At 44.3% G+C, this 17,096-nt stretch overlaps 1 protein-coding gene across 1 annotated transcript in view; it reads left to right on the top strand.

The window, feature by feature from the left end:
• Nucleotides 1-2,889: 2,889 nt before the first annotated feature.
• Nucleotides 2,890-17,096, top strand: part of ITIH2 (inter-alpha-trypsin inhibitor heavy chain 2) — a 40,521-nt gene continuing 26,314 nt past the window's right edge. Inside the window, exons 1-7 of the mRNA XM_074952842.1 lie at nt 2,890-3,050; nt 4,618-4,692; nt 10,717-10,752; nt 11,781-11,953; nt 12,210-12,314; nt 13,852-14,014; nt 15,346-15,453. Coding sequence (XP_074808943.1) covers nt 2,967-3,050; nt 4,618-4,692; nt 10,717-10,752; nt 11,781-11,953; nt 12,210-12,314; nt 13,852-14,014; nt 15,346-15,453 — 744 coding nt within the window. The 5' untranslated portion in view covers nt 2,890-2,966. The remainder of the gene's footprint in view (nt 3,051-4,617; nt 4,693-10,716; nt 10,753-11,780; nt 11,954-12,209; nt 12,315-13,851; nt 14,015-15,345; nt 15,454-17,096) is intronic.

Below are 17,096 nucleotides of genomic sequence, written 5' to 3'. Positions count from 1 at the left end.
TCTGAATAACAAATTTTTCCGTTTGTTGGCAATTTTTAAAAGTAAACGCAAAAAATTGGTTTAGGCTGAACAAAACATTTTGACAGAATCAAAATGTTTCATTTGGATTTTGACCATTTCTAAATGGTTTTTGCATTTTTTAAACTACAATTAAAGGAAATTTTGAAAGAAAACTTTGTTTCAAACTAAAAAATCAAACCATTTTATTCTGCAAATGTTGAAATGAAACATTTTGATTATTTCTGAGTGGTTTTTTCCTAAACAATTAGGTGAAAGTGACATGAAGTCACAAAATGTTTGTGTTGCCAAATGTGCATTTTTATCTGAAAAAAAGGTTTGACCAAAACTTTTCCCCCAACTCTTGTTTCCGCTAGGGTTCCTATTCCTCACTATATAGGGGGCCTGCAACCATGCAGGGTCACATCAACTCACCTTACTGTTTTTTCACTTCTCTTAGGGCTTGTCTACACTACAATATTAGGTCAACTTAATTTAGGTCAATCTACAGCCACCACAGTAATTCAACTGATGTTGGTGTCCACACTACCCTCCTTCTTCCAGTGTGTGTCCTCACCAGGAACACTTGCACGGACTGAAGTGGAGCATTGTGGGGAACTGACAGCTGAGTGTGGGGCACTGACAGCCACATGGGACTCACAGCTGGAGCCCCCACCTACCCTGGGGTGACAGCCCAAGCTGTGAGCCTGGAGGGGGCTCCATTTCACAGCAAGGAGTCTTGCAGGTTCCACACATTCACAATCTGAGAGCTGAGTTGTTCAAAGCTCAGGGAGAAAAGGTTCTAAATATGGAAGTTGAAGACAGCTCTGTGGAGTTAGCGGGTGACTGATGCAGAAGCAATAGACGTGTCTGTTGTATCCTGATACTCTACCACTTCGGATACAGGCCATGGATTCCTTATTTTGCTAGAAACCCAAAAGACAGTTGTTTCTTAGTCCGGGCACTGGAAATCATAGAATATCAGGGTTGGAAGGGACCTCAGAAGGTCACCTAAATCCCCCTCAAAGCAGGACCAATCCCCAATTTTTTCACCCCAGACCCCTAAATGGCCCCCTCAAGGATTGAACTCACAAGCCTGGGTTTAGCAGGCTGATACTCAAACCATTGAGCTATCCCTCCCTCCTGACAGGCAACTGCTGTTAGCTGCAAGGATCTTTGGGCTGTTGCTTGTGGACATGTTTGGAGGGCAGTTCAGAGACAGCTATGCTCTTCAGGCTTTGGAGGATCCAGGGGACATACATGCTTATTTTTTAGGCCACACTAAAGAGACTGAGAAATCATTGTTAAGCAGATCAGAGTGCAATATGTCTGTCTGTGTGTCCTAAAATATAAAAGTGTTGAAACTTTGCACTGAATTATGTAACAGCAACAAAGCTGGGAAGTCGGTGGAAGGAACAAAAACCAGTTTAATGTCCAATAGTTTTGTTTAAGAAGTTATTCAGAAATTTTCTGAATGCTGTCTGTAAACGTTTGTGTGTGTATTAAATATTTATTCACTAAGAAGCCAGGTGGAGCTTTCTTTCTCAGGATGGCTGGCAGCTGCTATTACTACGAACATTCAGGGGTTTGCAGCCCACAGCTCTGAGGTTTAGCTGTGTAATTAAGTATTTTGGGGTTGGGGAGAGGCCTGGAAAGGACGGAACATCGGGCCTGTGCTTCAGCAGAGAGTTGAGCAGAGCTGCAGGTGTGATGGCTATTATTTTGGCAGACCCCAGGGACTGAACTGAGGAGCTCTAGTGCAAAAAGCATGAACTGAACAGTCAGTTAAGGAGGCTATAACAGCTCATATCCATTGTGGATTGGCATGAGCCTGTAACACACCCTCACATGGGTTACACAGGGAAAAGGGGAGTGTAATCATGATACATAATGCCCCCACAGCACCCCCTGTGCTCATTACATCTGCACCAGTCCTGCTGTTTCCGGTGCCCAGAGCACTCACAGAGTATGTTAGGGAAGCACTGCAGGGCCTGTGGGAGTGCTGCACCTCTATCCCACAATGCCCAGTACAGGGCCCTGCGGCAAGCATGTGGTGTCTACAATACATGACGTGCGTGGGCCTGTTCATATGTTGGGTTTGTTCCATCCCCTGCCGCAGCCGGATAGGTCCTGCACTAGGAGCAGTGTTTGCATGTGAAAGGGTGAGGGCTGTACACCCCGATAATTCTTCACATGCATTTCAGATGCCTCCATTCCTGCTCTTAGACCAAATGTGGGCCTGGAAGAAAGCAACTCAGGGACTGATTTTTAAAAGTATTTAGGTGCCTCAAGATGCAGATAGAAGCCTGGGGAATTTTCAAAAGCACCTAGGTGCCTAACTCCCATTGATTTTAGGTACTTTTGAAAATCCCACTAGCTGTCTATCTGCACCTTGAGGTGCGTAAATACCTTTAAAAATATGGCCCTAACCTGGCCCCTTTCCATTGCCAGAGTAGAGTGAAGGGGCATTAGTGAAACTCAGAATCAAGCCCCATGATACCTGCCCTTCACTGTGAAGTGGTTTGGGAATCCTCATAGACGGGCAGAGTATTATTCCATCAGTATCTTTGAGAACTGGCTATTGCCTTGTTTACCGTAAACAGATTTATTTCGAGTCAGCTTTCACTTTGATCTTTCCCATTTTCAATTCTCCAAAACCTGCATCTAGCAGCAAATTAATTAAACCCTCCAGGAATATCCAAAGGCAAGAATGGAGCCTATCCGGTGCTGAGCCGTTATCAGGGGTATGGCAGCGTGACCCATATTTGCACAACCCTCGCCCATGCCCCCTCAGCTCTGGGTTGCGTTACAGGGTAAATATTTACCCGGGGCCTGAACAAAGTCAGCATTTCAAAATTTTGTTCAAAATACTGCATAAGTTCCAGTCTTTTCCTTGAACTTGGCTCAGAAGAAGAGATCCGCTATCCAGCCCCTATGCAAGCAGCTCTTGGGAAGCAAGCAGGGAGACAATGAAGCAGCTGATTTGCTTTCTGCTTTTATTCGCTGTTTCTGAAATACGAAGTTTTGATCTCGTCATCGACGAAATCCCAGATGTAAGTAATTCCACAGGGGATCTGATCCTGTTACACTCGCTGAAGTCAATATCCGAGCTCCTACTGATGAGCGCAGGATCAGGTCTGTTGCTTCTCTTAATAGTTTTGCTGCTACCTCTTAATTTCTTTTTCCTTCTGCTATAATCATGTATCGTCCGGATAACAGCTTCTTGTCTTCCATTCCCAGTATTGCTCTTTAATATGCCTATATTAAATTAGGGGTAGCTATTGGCTAGACCCTGTATGCCTTACTCAGGCAGAATTCCCGTTCTCGTCTGAGCTTTGCCTGTCTTGCAGGCCCCGATCCTGAAACTGGCTCAGTGTAGCAGCACAGATCCTCTCCAGCTTTGGGAGTCTTCACATGGGCTAAGGTCTTTGCCTGCACAGGTCTGATTGCAGAGTCGAGGCCTTAAAATGTATGCTCCTCCAGAGAGGGAATGTGTGTCTTATATACAGCAGAGCACAGTGTCGGTGCTTAATAATAGACATATTAGGGACTGCAGAATCAGGCCTATTTTCTATCGCCGCCTTCTATCACACTCCCATTGATGTTAATGGACCAGGGCCAATGAGCAGTTCCTTAATACATTTCTAAATAAAGTCATAATTCTAGACTTGAGCTGAACTAAATCTCTGGACCCAAATGCTTTCAGATTCTCAGGGGAGTTCAGATCCGGGTCCGATTGTTACAGTTCTCACCCAAACTCTATTATTTATTGGGCACACTTGAAACATTATGGTGCAGGAGGCAGGGATGGTCTGAAGCTCTGTGATGTTTAGTGTCCCTCTCCAATGTTAATAATAATTAGTTAGACGGATATGTTTTCTCTTTTGTGGTACAATGTTTTTAATGACATGATGAGATTGTTTATCCTGATTGTTCTGTATTGGGTACAAAATACTAGGCCTATTTCCTTCTTGCTTGTGTAAATCTGGAGTAGCTCCTTCTAATGTCAAGGAGCCAAATTTTGCTCTCAGTGACACTGATGTAAAACCAGAATAACTTCACTGGCTTCAATGGTGTTACTCTGGACCCTGGTGTAAATGAGGACAGAATCTGTGTCAGTCCACACTGGAGGCCAGGATTGGGCCCACTGTGTTGTAAATCTGCCTACTGTACTTTATGGATATTTCAGGCCCCCTGAGATATGTCCTTGCTTCAGAAGTTATAGCCCCATGTGGAGGCCAAGAGTGATCATATTAAATAATGGGGTAGATGGAGCCTGGAGATTCATCACTGTGCAAGGGGAGTGGCTATAGATCTGTTGCCCTGGGAAGGAACTGTGACGCGCAGAATCGTAATTCCTCTCAGCTCCCCACTTGCGCCTAGCAGGAACTAAATTCACACTAGCACAAAACTGAAGGGATGAATCAAGCCCCAAGATGACAAACTAAAATCTATCTACAACAAACGCTGAAGTTATGAGCAAATGCTATGGATTTGTTTCCTGCATCTGTTCTGTTATCATATCTTCAATGAGTGTGTTGCCAGTTCTGAAACAGAGAGCTCTGAAAGTGAAATCTGCCATGAGGTGAACACTTTACTGTTTCCTTGTGTCTCCTTTAGGATCTGGAGAACTTGTTTGACCTGGAGCTCGATGGATTTCTGTCAAAGCCCATGACTAGAAATGGCAGGTACCAGGTACAGTAACCATAAAATTTAGAAAGGGGGAGGAGAGAAGGTGAAGAGAGAGAGAGAGAGAGGACTGAAAATAAAAATATTTTGAAGCAAATGACTGATGTTCTATTCCATTACAAAGGCCACAATTCTGCAATCAGGGGTACTCGGGTGGATCCATGCATGCATGAGCCTGGTGGGTGCTGCTTTGGGCAAGAACGCTTTGTTTGTACAGCGCTTGGCACATGGGGCCAGGACCTGATTGGAGTCCCCAGGAGCAACCGCAGTACAAATAATTAATCAGAACACTACACACATTTAACTTCATGCATGTGAAAAGTCCCTTTGACTTCAAAGGAGATCCATGAAGAGGAGGGGTGTGCCCAGGTGAAACCTGATTGCAGAATTGGCGCCAAAATGCCCAGGAAAAGCTAGGGCTCAGGAATTGGTAATGTGGTATGGTCTCTTCCAGCCCTGCTGATTGGCTACTGGTTCCAGGTTAGGTCAATGGGAAACCAATCACAGGTGATCGTTGCTCAGTGCTGTACGTGAAAAGTACTTGGTGGATCAGTAGAACTTGTCAAAAAAGTTTCTTTTATTTCTTTTCTTTTCTTTTCTTTTTGGTGACTATATTGCTGATCATTTCGTTCTGTCAGTTATTGGAATAGATGGGTTTTTAAAAGTTTTCTGTGGAATGATTTTTATATCAAAAGCTTATCAAAAGACTTTTTGATTTAAAAATTTAAAGTTTTCAAAAAAATTAACATTTGATTTTTATTTTGGAGGGGGGAAAAGCCACCTGGCCCTAATCCTGCAAACACTTACGAATGTGCTTAACTTCGCGACCATGCGTAATCCCATTAACGTCAATAAGATTGCTCATGGGACCAAAGTGAAGCATGTGGATACGTGTTTGCAGGATTGGGGCCAGGTTTAATGTCGTGCCTGTGAAAGGTCCCATTGAGTTAAATGGGAATACTCCTGGTGTATAAAGTTGACAGGCATCTGGCTCTGAGGCTCATTTACACTAACAGCTTATCTCCACAGTGCTGCAGGGCAGACGACAGGGCTGCATATTGGAGAGCATGTGAATGCATTGTGCTTGAACTGCTCCATGTAGACCGTGTTGGTGTGAACGAAAAGGAACTTAGTTTGCGTTGATGTAGTCCCGTTTCAAACAGGGCTATGTTAAGGTGTAGTGGGTACCTTTTAGTGTGTGCCAGCAAGGTCTACATAGGGAAGTGATGAAGTGAATCCGATGAAGTGAGCTGTAGCTCACGAAAGCTTATGCTCAAATAAATTGGTTAGTCTCTAAGGTGCCACAAGTCCTCCTTTTCTTTTTGCGAATACAGACTAACACGGCTGCTACTCTGAAACCTGTCATAGGGAAGTTAGTGCGCTCTGCAATTCACATCCCCGTAGTCCACACTGCGGCGGTGTGTAGACAAGCCCTAAGGCTCTTTTACACTGCTCCGGGCCTTAAACTGAGTGTAAATTCCCATCTTAAGACCCCCTCACGCTGCCAGAGTGGTGTAAAGGGGTTTTAGTGTAAATGAGAATCAGGCTTATGCACACTTTCAGGATCAGGACCCAAGTGACATGGGCCTGGTCTGCACACAGGTTTTTACCAGTATAACTATGTCAATTAGGGGTGTGATCTTTTTTAACCGATACAGCTATACCTGCACAATCCAGAGTATGGATGCTGTTGTACCAATATAAAGGAGCCTGATACCAGTCTAGCTTATTCCCCTTCCCATATGAAAAAACGCGATACCAATATGAACACCTTCATCCAAGTATAACAACATGCACACTGGGCGAAATGGGTTGTAACACTTTAAGTATAACAGTGTAGTTAAAGCAGAGGTGGGCAAACTACGGCCCACATCCGACCCACGGGACCTGCCTGCCCGGCCCCTGAGCTCTTGGCCCGGGAGGCTCGCCCCCGGCCCCTCCCCCACTGCTCCCCCTCCCCGGCAGCCTCAGCTCACGGTGCCACGGGTGCAATGCTCTGGGTGGCGGGGCGGCGAGCTCTTGCTGAGCAGCGCAGCTGCAGAGCCGTGGCCTGACCCGGTGCTCTGTGCTGCGCGGTGGTGTGGCTGGCTCCAGCCGGGTGGCGTGGCTGCCAGTCCTGGTGCTCTGGGCGGCGCGGCTGCAGCGCCGACAGCCACCAGAGCTCCAGGCAGCGAGGTAAGGGGGCAGGGAGCGGGGGGGTTGGATAGAGGGCAGGGGAGTTCGGGGTGGTGGTCAGGGGACGGGGATGTGGATAGGGGTCGGGGCAGTCAGAGGGCAGGAACAGGGGGGTTGAATGGGAGCAGGGGTCCCGGGGGGGCAGTCAGGAAGGAGAGGGGGAGTTGGATGGGGCGGTGGGGGGCAGTCAGGGGCAGGAGTTCCAGGGGCAGTCAGGGGTCAGGGAGGGATGGATGGGGCAGGGATCCTGGGGGAGCCGTCAGGGGACAGGGAACATGGGGGGTTGGATGGGGCAGGAGTCCCGGGAGGGCCGTTAGGGCGCGAGAAGCGGGGCGGGGGGGCAGGTAGGGGATGGGGGCCAGGCCACGCCTGGCTGTTTGGGGAGGCACAGCCTCCCCTAACCAGCGCTCCATATAATTTCAGAAACCTGATGTGGCCCTCAGGCCAAAAAGTTTGCCCGCCCCTGAGTTAAAGCGATACATCACTTATGTGTAGACTAGGCCTAGGATAAGTGAAAATTGGCAGAGGAAATAAACTCCTCAAAACCACAGATAAAATGAGCATCAAAAAACACAAGTTGCATTAAAGAAAACCTGAGCAATGGAAACTCAAAATGATTTCTGTGAAACTTTCCCTTTGATAAAAACGTCTTTATTTATATTGAATGACAAATTTCAACCAGCTCTAGGGGGGAGTCCATTTCCTAGTGGGCAAATTTCTACCTCCCACGCCTCCCGCATTGTCACAGTAGGCCCTTTGTTGGCCGTCTCAGCAGTGAGGGCAAAGACTAGCGTGAGTCATGGAAACCTGAGTCCCCTTTCTGCACCAGAGATGGTTACCCCAGGTCAGGGTTTGAGACACAACAGAGAGGCAGTATGAGGAAGTCCATGCTGCTTCTGTTCTGCATTCCAGCTGCATCTTTCACCAGCAGAAAATTCACGTCAGTAATAAAATTAAATTCCCTTAGAGATCACAGTCTGGTTTATTTTGAGGGGACAGAATTGCCACCATCAGATCAAAGATCTCTAGGTCCAAAACAGATGGTCTAATAAAGTATCTTGAGGTCAGCTGGAACGGGCTTTTATATATTCCCCTATTCTGTCTGTTGTAAGTACTTATCTGGCCCCCATTCCTGGGTACCTGCGCACTTTCCAGTCTTTAATGTATTTAGCCTCACAACACCCCGGTGAGGTAGAGCAATGCTTTCATCCTTAGTTTTCAGATGGGGACCCAAGACACAGAATGGCTTGGTGACTTGAATAGGCTCAGACAAGAAGTCTGTGGTAGAACAGGGACGTTAACCCAGGTCTTCCATGTCTTAGATTATCATTGATGCCTCACCTGAGACATTGTCTGATTTTCAGAGGGTAGGAGCTCAGAGCTGTCTGAAAACTCAGTGTCCTTTAAGGTGTGAGGCAACCAAAAATTCATGCCCTACCAATCTCTAGTCACTTTGGAAAATCTTGGCTATGAGCCTTTTGCTGGATCTGGGACTATGGAGCCTTCTTACTGGCCAGATCCTTGTAACTACAGATGGACTGAGTACACTGGGTTTTGCTTTTGCAAGACTTTGTTGGCCAGGGTTCTGCTTTGCACAATCAAAACCAGGGTTGGTTTGGATCTAGGGTCTGTCTGATCCCAGCTACCAACGTTTGGAGGGGTTAGATAAAAATTCTGGTGTTGACCTATTGGTACGAGAAACATGAACAAACCAAACACTAGATCCAGTGAACAGCTGAACACTCGGCTCCTGACACTATGAATCCTTGGAGGTGTTCCAAATTCAACCCAGCTTGAAATTTTGCACATGCTCCTTAGCTTTAAATGGGATAAATCCAGGTGCAGCCACCACCAAACTTTGGGAGATTTAAAATCTGGATCTGAATAGTTCAACTTGGGCCCATCTCTGTCTCCTCCTAGAATCACAGAAACGTAGGGCTGGAAGATAGCTTCAAGAAGTCATCTAGTCCAGCCTCCCGACACTGAGGCATGATTAAGTGTACCTAAACCTAAATCATTGCATTTCCAAACACAAACTTGGGCCATGTTTATGCTCAGTTATAACTCTTTAGAGGATCTATTTATGAGGAATGTCACCTCCCGTATACACCCAGATTTACCTGCATCACACATAATCCTGCAGTTACCCATGAATAAATTCTTAGTTCAAATTTACTGACCTAAATTGATACCAGACGTTAGGAAAAGAACCACCCATCATTATAAGTTTCTTCTATGGTTTTTGCTGTCTACCTCAATTTGGGTTTTTGTCACATTTAAGGAGCCAGTGTCACTCATATGGGTTTAATTTGTTAGAGCGTCAGGAGCGGGCCACAAGATGTAGCTACTGCTTGACATAAATTCCAAACAGGGATATTCATATGGCAGTAAAAAAATAGCTCATTAATTACTATTTTTAAGCCTTGTATGGCTTAAATAGTCGTGCTGGTCAGAACTATTTTTTCTGCAGATTTTTATGGATGAAAACAGCAACAAACACATCCATTTTGTTTAAAATTTCCATGGAAAATTTTAACTTTTCATCGGAAAAATCAATGAAGCCTGAAAATTTTTGGCAGAAAACCTTAAGTTTTCATCCCCCCGTCCCCCCTCCCCATCCCCCCGAAAAAGTTTTGGTTTGGGGCAAAAGATTTGGGTTTTGACCAGAACTTTTTGTACAAAAACTCAAAATTTTCCACAGAAAGCAGACCCTTTTCATACACACACACACACATGCATGCACACACACTCACGCACACACAAATCATTTTGTCAAAATCCCAAACTTCCATCAGAAAACCATTTCAATGGACATTTTTCAATCAGCCCTACTTTTGTTTTCAAAAGTCCCTAGGTTTCAGAGCCAGATTGTCAGTGATGTCCAATTGGACTTATGCTTCACTTAGGCTTAGATACTCAAAGGTACTTGCAAAAAGAAAAGGATTACTTGTGGCACCTTAGAGACTAACCAATTTATTTGAGCATAAGCTTTCGTGAGCTACAGCTCACTTCATCGGATGCATGCAGTGGAAAATACAGTGGGGAGATTTATATACACAGAGAACATGAAACAATGGGTGTTACCATGCAAAGCTTGTGCTCAAATAAATTTGTTAGTCTCTAAGGTGCCACAAGTCCTCCTCTTCTTTTCACCATACACACTGAAACGAGAGTGATCAGGAAAGGTGAGCTATTACCAGCAGGCGGCAGGGGGGAAACTTTTGTAGTGATAATCAAGGTAGGCCATTTCCAGCAGTGGACAAGAAAGTCTGAGGAACTGCTGGACATGGCCCACCTTGATTATCACTACAAAGGTCCGTCCCCATCCCACCCTCCCCGCTCTCCTGCTGGTAATAGCTCACCTTACCTGATCACTCTCGTTAAAGTGTGTTTGGTAACACCCATTGTTTCATGTTCTCTGTGTATATAAATCTCCCCATTGTATTTTCCACTGAATGCATCCGATGAAGTGAGCTGTAGCTCACGAAAGCTTATGCTCAAATAAATTGGTTAGTCTCTAAGGTGCCACAAGTCTTCCTTTTCTTTTTGCGGATACAGACTAACAGGACTGCTACTCTGAAACCTGTCAAAGGTACTTGAAATCAATGGGAGTTACACACCTTTTGAGGATCTGGGCCTCAGGGACTTTTGAAAATCCACCCCTTAAGTGCAAGAAATAAAGCAAAGAGACGGACACGAAGAAATAAACCCAGTGACTTTCATTGATTCTGATCATCTTGTGAAACAATATATGGGCAATATGCTGTTTGATCCCTTCAATAGCTAATTCATGACCACTAGCCCTGTAATTCTCAGGCTTGCTGAAGTCTCATTCTCTATTTCTTTTCTTCCCAGAGGAGCACATTAAACTATGAGGACTCTGAAGAGTTGGTGAGTTTTTTTCTGGGGAAAAAAATGATGACAAAATGATTTTCCAGTTAACCATTATCTGGAAATCAATCCTGCTGTTTGTTCAATGCCTTGCTTGTTTCACTGACCGGGTATTAACCTGTTTTCTTCAAACAGCTGACTGCTTGCACAATGCTGTTCGGGGGATTGGTACAAGATTTCGTAGTGATATATATTGTACTGATGTCGGAATAAGAACAAAAATGAACGGAAAACGTGCTCTCCCTTCTTCCCAAAAGGCAATATTTTTATAAACCTCATGGCAAATCATGCTGTTCTCCCTCTCAACGAACTGTTATGGTGGATCTTACATCTGACCTGGTCTGCCAAGTTGCCTCCTTCCTCTCTTATTTAAGTCTTTCTCTAAAACACACTTTTTCCAGGAGGCCTATAAATCCCAATCTTTCCTACATGTAGAGTTAGTGAAATACACACAGGGCTTGTCCTCACTCAAAGCTGAATTGTTTTACATTAAAGGAGCGATTCTAAACCAGTTCAGTTAAACCAGAGCAAAAGGCTGCAAGGCTCTTAGTCCTGTTTAAACCAGGCTTATTTTGGTTTGATTAGTTAACAGGCTAAAGCTGAGGTGAACTGACCTAAGAGTCTCCACACGGGTCTGCACCAGTTTAAGGAAACCCAGTTTAGTGTGTAGACAAAGCCATGGACACAACAATTACTAGCTGGGACTGAACCTGAGAACCTACTGCACCAGAAATTCAGCCATCTCCCTCTTAAGCAAAAGAACTTTAGATACTAGAAAGTAGAAAACTGGCATGCCATACGAGCTCATGTACTAGGCGAGTATATTACAGTACTCTCTTGTTAGATGACCTCTTCCCAAATGCCTGAGATCTACAAGAGTTGAAGATCTATTGAGGGCGCCATTTTGTAATGAACTGTAGCTAAATACAGACACTGTAATTGTCAGTATGGATTGAACCATCCCTCCATGCAAAACATACCCAGTGTATCTCTCTCCCAAATTTTCAAAGTTCTCTTCTCCATTGCAGGTAGCAGGTGATGACAAGATAAGTATTTATAGCTACAAAGTTCAGTCCACCATAACATCCCGTTTGGTCAACACCATGATCCAAAGCAAAGTGGAAAATAAAGCTAAGCATTCCCAAAATGTGGTGTTTGATGTGCAGATTCCCAAAGGAGCCTTCATTCACAACTTTACTATGTAAGTACTGGGGAGCTGTATCTACTGTGCATGACAATTTCAATAATCAAATAAGAAGGTGGTGGAAGGATAACAAGGAAAGTGTCCATAACTTTTATTGTATATAAAATAATATTTTTCCAAGCTTTGTTTTTTTTTTTTAAAGTAAAAGAGCCCACTGGATTAGGAACAGGTTTGATTCAACTTGATTTCTCATTAAAATAAAGAAACTCCACAATAGTCTCTGTGATGATCTGTCTGTGTTTTTCTCTCTTAGGAACATAAATGGCATAACGTTTACTAGTTCAATTAGAGAAAAATCTGCAGCCAGACAACAATATGCTCAGGCCAGGGCCAAAGGCAAAGCTGCTGGAATAGTAAGGTACAAAGATTTCTCCTCTTTATTATGCTACTGTACTTCCTTTTCCTTTTATTAGCATCTTTAACTCCCAGACTGTGGGACTGGTCTGTGTCCTGACACCAAAATAGGATATCTGGTGGAAATCTCATGAACATGAGTACCGTGTCTTTATTTAGGCCCTGATCCAGCAAAGCACATGCTTAACTTTAAGCCCATGAATAGTCTCACTGAAGTCAGAACTTAAGTGTTTTGCCAGATCATGGCCTATATATTAAGTAATTATTTTATGAAATGCTTACCAGAAACAGCTAAGACGCTACAAATATAGGGTCAGCATGATGCCCATGCACCACTTAAATCCCACTTCCGCTCTATTTTGAGATTTACATTGGACTTAATCAGAACACGGAACTTATACTGGCTCTCTGCACAAGGGTGAACTTCACCATCATGTGACAAGCCCAAGCTTAGTAGCAGAATCAGAAGTGGAACCCAGGAGTCCTGTTTCAGACTTCTACTCCAACCACTACTTTTAATTTGTTTTTGTTTTTTAAACAGAAACCAGCAATCTGCAAATGTTAGAGGTGGAGTCAAAGTGCAAAATTCAAAGCTAGATCCTGATCTGGATTTGGAATGTCTTAGAATTCAGGGTGGAAGTTCAGATCTGGGTTTTGATTTTGACTGTGGTAAAAAATGCCATTTTGTCAAAATCGATACTTTCTGTGGGCATGTGTCAAATTCCGACAGATTTTCTTTCAGAAAAAAATTGAAACAAAGCTCTTCGATAAAGCTGAAATATTCCCTATTGAAACTGAACAATTTGATTTTTTGTTTTGAAACAAGTTTTCACTTCAACAGTTATATTATAATTTATAATAATAGAAAATCAAAAAGTTGAGATCAGAATAATATTTTTAATTGACTTGAAATTAAATTATTTTGGACATTTCATTGGGCAGGAAGTTTTGGAATTTGCTGCGGAACAGACATTCTGATTGCTGACCAGCTCTATTCCATTGCTTTGAATCTCCACTTTGGTTTATCATAGAAAGGTAGGCCTGGAAGGGACTTAGAGAGGTCATCTAGTCCATGCCCCCATGCTAGAATTGGCAATCCTCCAGGATTGTCCTGGAGTCTCCAGGAATGGAAGATTTATCTTCAATTAAAGATCATGTCAGGTGATGAAACTTCCAGGAATTGGTAAAACTTCCCCAAATTGGTAACCCTGCCCCATGCTGAAGCAGGACCAAATATACCTAGACCATCCCTGACAGGTGTTTATGCTCATCTACAGCAAGAACAATAGTTAACTTGTCCAAAGCTTACCTTGTGTTTCCACCCTCAAATTGACAAAGCCTCATTGAGTTGATATGTAAGTGTGGTTCCCTTTTAGAGGCCAAATTTAAGGCCAAATCAGCTATTAGGTCTCCCTGCAATTTATTAACTCGGGCCTTTAGCGAAAAGCAGGTGTTATTCTTGAAGCAGATACTGGGTGAGTTTTCATATTCGGGTGCTTGCCACACAGAGATACAGCTTTGTGTTTTGACAACACCTCCAGGAGCAGTGCCCTTGACATGGAAAACTTTAAAGCTGAACTGAACGTGCCCGGAGGAATGAAGGTCCAGTTTGAAATTCATTACCAAGAAGTGATACGGAGGAAGCTGGGATCGTACGAGTATGTTATCTCTCTGCAGCCTGGAAGACTTGCAAAGCACCTAGAGGTACAGGAGAGTCAAGGACTACAATGTTCTGTGTTGCTTCTCACCCAGGTCACTGCAAGTGGCACGTAGTTGGTTGGTTTTCGCAGAAAATACGAGTGCAAGTGACAGTTTGTGCGATGCACTCTACTGCACACTTATATACAACTTCAGGGCTACATCCTGCTCTTTTCCCTCATGAGTCGTCCCACTGAAGTCTGTAGGGGTGACTCATGTGAGTAAGAGAGGCAGGATTTGCCCCTAATTTGTATAACACCTTTCAAAATATCCCCATCCCTAATTCCAGAGTGAAGTAGCCTACAAAAGCAGGCAGGATTTTTGCATAAAATAAATTTTCATTGACTTCAATGGGCTTTGGCTCAGGCCCTAAGCGAATGTTCACTGCTCATGCTCCCGAGTTGCGGAGTGTGGGCTGCTTCGTGCTGACTGAGGGCTTGGACATGTTCCCATTGATTGCTTCCTTAAATCCTGTTTCCCCGCTGCAGAGCTGACTTGCTGCCTGATCTCCCACCCAGTAGCAGAACCAAGGAGGGCTCCACCGACTTTCTAGTTCCAGGGCTGGGACTAGAGGGGAAAGCAATTCCCTTTCCAGTCTCCCCACACACCTCCAGAAGGGAAAAGCAGCTCACTATCCAATCTCCCCCTACCTCCGACAGCAGGAACAGACAACTCGTAGGAGCTGGGGAGACTACTTGCCAGTCAGTCTTCCCTTGGCAATGGGACAAGCCAGGCTGGTGCTAGGGGCGGGCAATCAGGGTGCCAGCTTCCAGGGGGCACTGTGCCACTCAGGGTTTTCCTGATTGCCCAGCCTTTTGGCTTTATTTAGTTTTGTTTTGCTGACTGGCCAGCCTTTGTTCTGCTCAGAGGTGTGAGGTGGGTGTGGGGGAGTGTCTTCTGCCCTGGCCAGCAACCCACCTAGGACTGTTCCTGGAGACCAGAGCGTGAAACAACACACTGTCCAGTCTGCACTACCTGCAACTTGGATCCAAGGATTAAAGCGAGGAGGAGGGGGAAAAGAAGGGAGCTTCCCTCCTCTCTCCTCTGCTAACAGCAGACAAAGCGCTCCCACTCCATTCCCGGGCATGGGGCAGGGGATCGGTATTTCCTTCCACCTCCCCTCCTCCTGTGTGGCGTGAGAGCTCCCCCTGCTGTTTTGATATGCTCAAACCATTGCTTGGACCCCTGGCAATAGTCAAATTGGCTCTGTTCCTGTGGCCGCCCTCTGAGGCCGGGTGTTGTCGCAAGTGTGCTTTGGGGAGCGCAGAAGTGCTCATGAGACACTGGGGCATTTCTAACGAGGCTCCATGCTTACTGTCCTCCCCTCTTGCCTCTAGGTGGATGTCCGCATTATTGAGCCTCAGGGACTTCGTTATGTGCATGTTCCTAACTCGCTAGGAGATCACTTTGTGGGAATCACCACCATCTCTAAGGGAGAGAAAAAGGTAATGGTCAAAACAGTAGCTGACACCAAAAAACTGTAGGTGGACAACATTTTCTCCCACAGGGGATAAGAGTCTCCCAGTACCCACTGGGATCTGGCAAAGTAATACACGCTCACCATACAGAAAGCACTCGGAAAGAGGAGATCTGTCATTCAGAATGCAGACATTTGATGATCGCACCCTACACCACGTCTGAACAGATGCCAGGTGCCAGATACTCCATGAAGACCACTTGTAACTTTGCTGTTGATTTTATATGCAAGGTGCTCAGATTATGGGGATGGCAGCAGTATAAAACAGATAGATAGATAATGAATGACATATAACCCATAGCTGATCAATACTTTGCATTAGGAACTCAGAAATAATCAGATGCTGTGTTAGGGCTTGATTACACATGCAGTTATTCTGGAGTGGCTATTCCTGAATAACTACATGTGTGGACTCTCTTATTCCAGAGTAAGAGTGCCTTTTTCCCAATTAGCTTCAAGATGGAAGTGAATTAAACTAAAATCAGAAAAAGGCACTCTTACTCTGGAGTGTACACATGTAGAGTTTTTCCAGAATAGCTATTCTGCTTTAAAATCACACCATACCTTATTCCAGAATAACCTTCATGTGTGGACAAGCCATGTTGTTGAGGGCTAGTTGATTCAATGATTTGACACCCTAGCCTTTGACCTCTTGAGACTCAGTAGACGTCTGTGGACATACTTTATGTTCTCATCACAAAACACCGAACAAATTGGTATAACTGGCTTTATCCTCTGAAGAGTGCTCAAATTCTGTGTTGATGGGCATCAATATTTGAACATACATAAAGGGATCGATAGAAAAAAGGCCCAGGTCTTGAGTAAAATAACAGATGATATAGATCAAGACTATGGAGTTTTGGCAGGTCTGTGTGTTGGGTGGGGGGAACTTGCTGAGCTGTTACTCTCACTGTGTTTGGCCTTACACAGATATCTGGTTTGGCCTTTAGATACCAAGCTGATGGATGACTTTTAAATAAATAAAATAGACAGTACAACTACAGTCCCTCATATTCATGCGGGTCAAATACACACACAAATACAGTCTATAACTGAGGTTATACTGAAATCCCAGGTTAATTGCAGGTCAGACCCCTGATATCAATGAGCAGCTTCACATCTTGTTTATCCATAAACCCACTTAGCCAAAGGTTTGGGCTGGGGCATCCAGGGTTGTAATTGGAGCAAACTGAATAGCATGAAAATGTATTTGCAAACCCGTTGGCAAAATCCAGCCCACAATTCGATTTGGCCATGTTCATTCTCTCAACTGTTCATGTCAATGATCAGGTTCTGTGGCTATTTTTGGAGCTTTTATCTGTGGTAATAATAATAAATAATAATAATAATAATAACAGATAATACAAGATAATCCTGAGGGATCCCACGCAAGGACCAGGGCACAGAACAAAAAGATGGTCCCTGCCTCGAAGAGTGTACAGTCTAACTATAGTCATGGGCAAACATGGCTACTTCTGAGTTAACATGATGTTCACTATTGACAATAGGTCATTCGTTAGTTTCCACTTTAAAAAAGTTGAATTAATCCAATCAGGAAAGAGAAACAATACCATGTGACATAGGCAACAAATCACGGATAACTAATTACTA

This window comes from Natator depressus, chromosome 1 (assembly GCF_965152275.1).
Source record: "Natator depressus isolate rNatDep1 chromosome 1, rNatDep2.hap1, whole genome shotgun sequence".
Classification (NCBI taxonomy): Eukaryota; Metazoa; Chordata; order Testudines; family Cheloniidae; genus Natator; species Natator depressus.
Note: the sequence above shows the minus strand (reverse complement) of the source record. Positions and strands in the feature narration are given on the sequence as shown.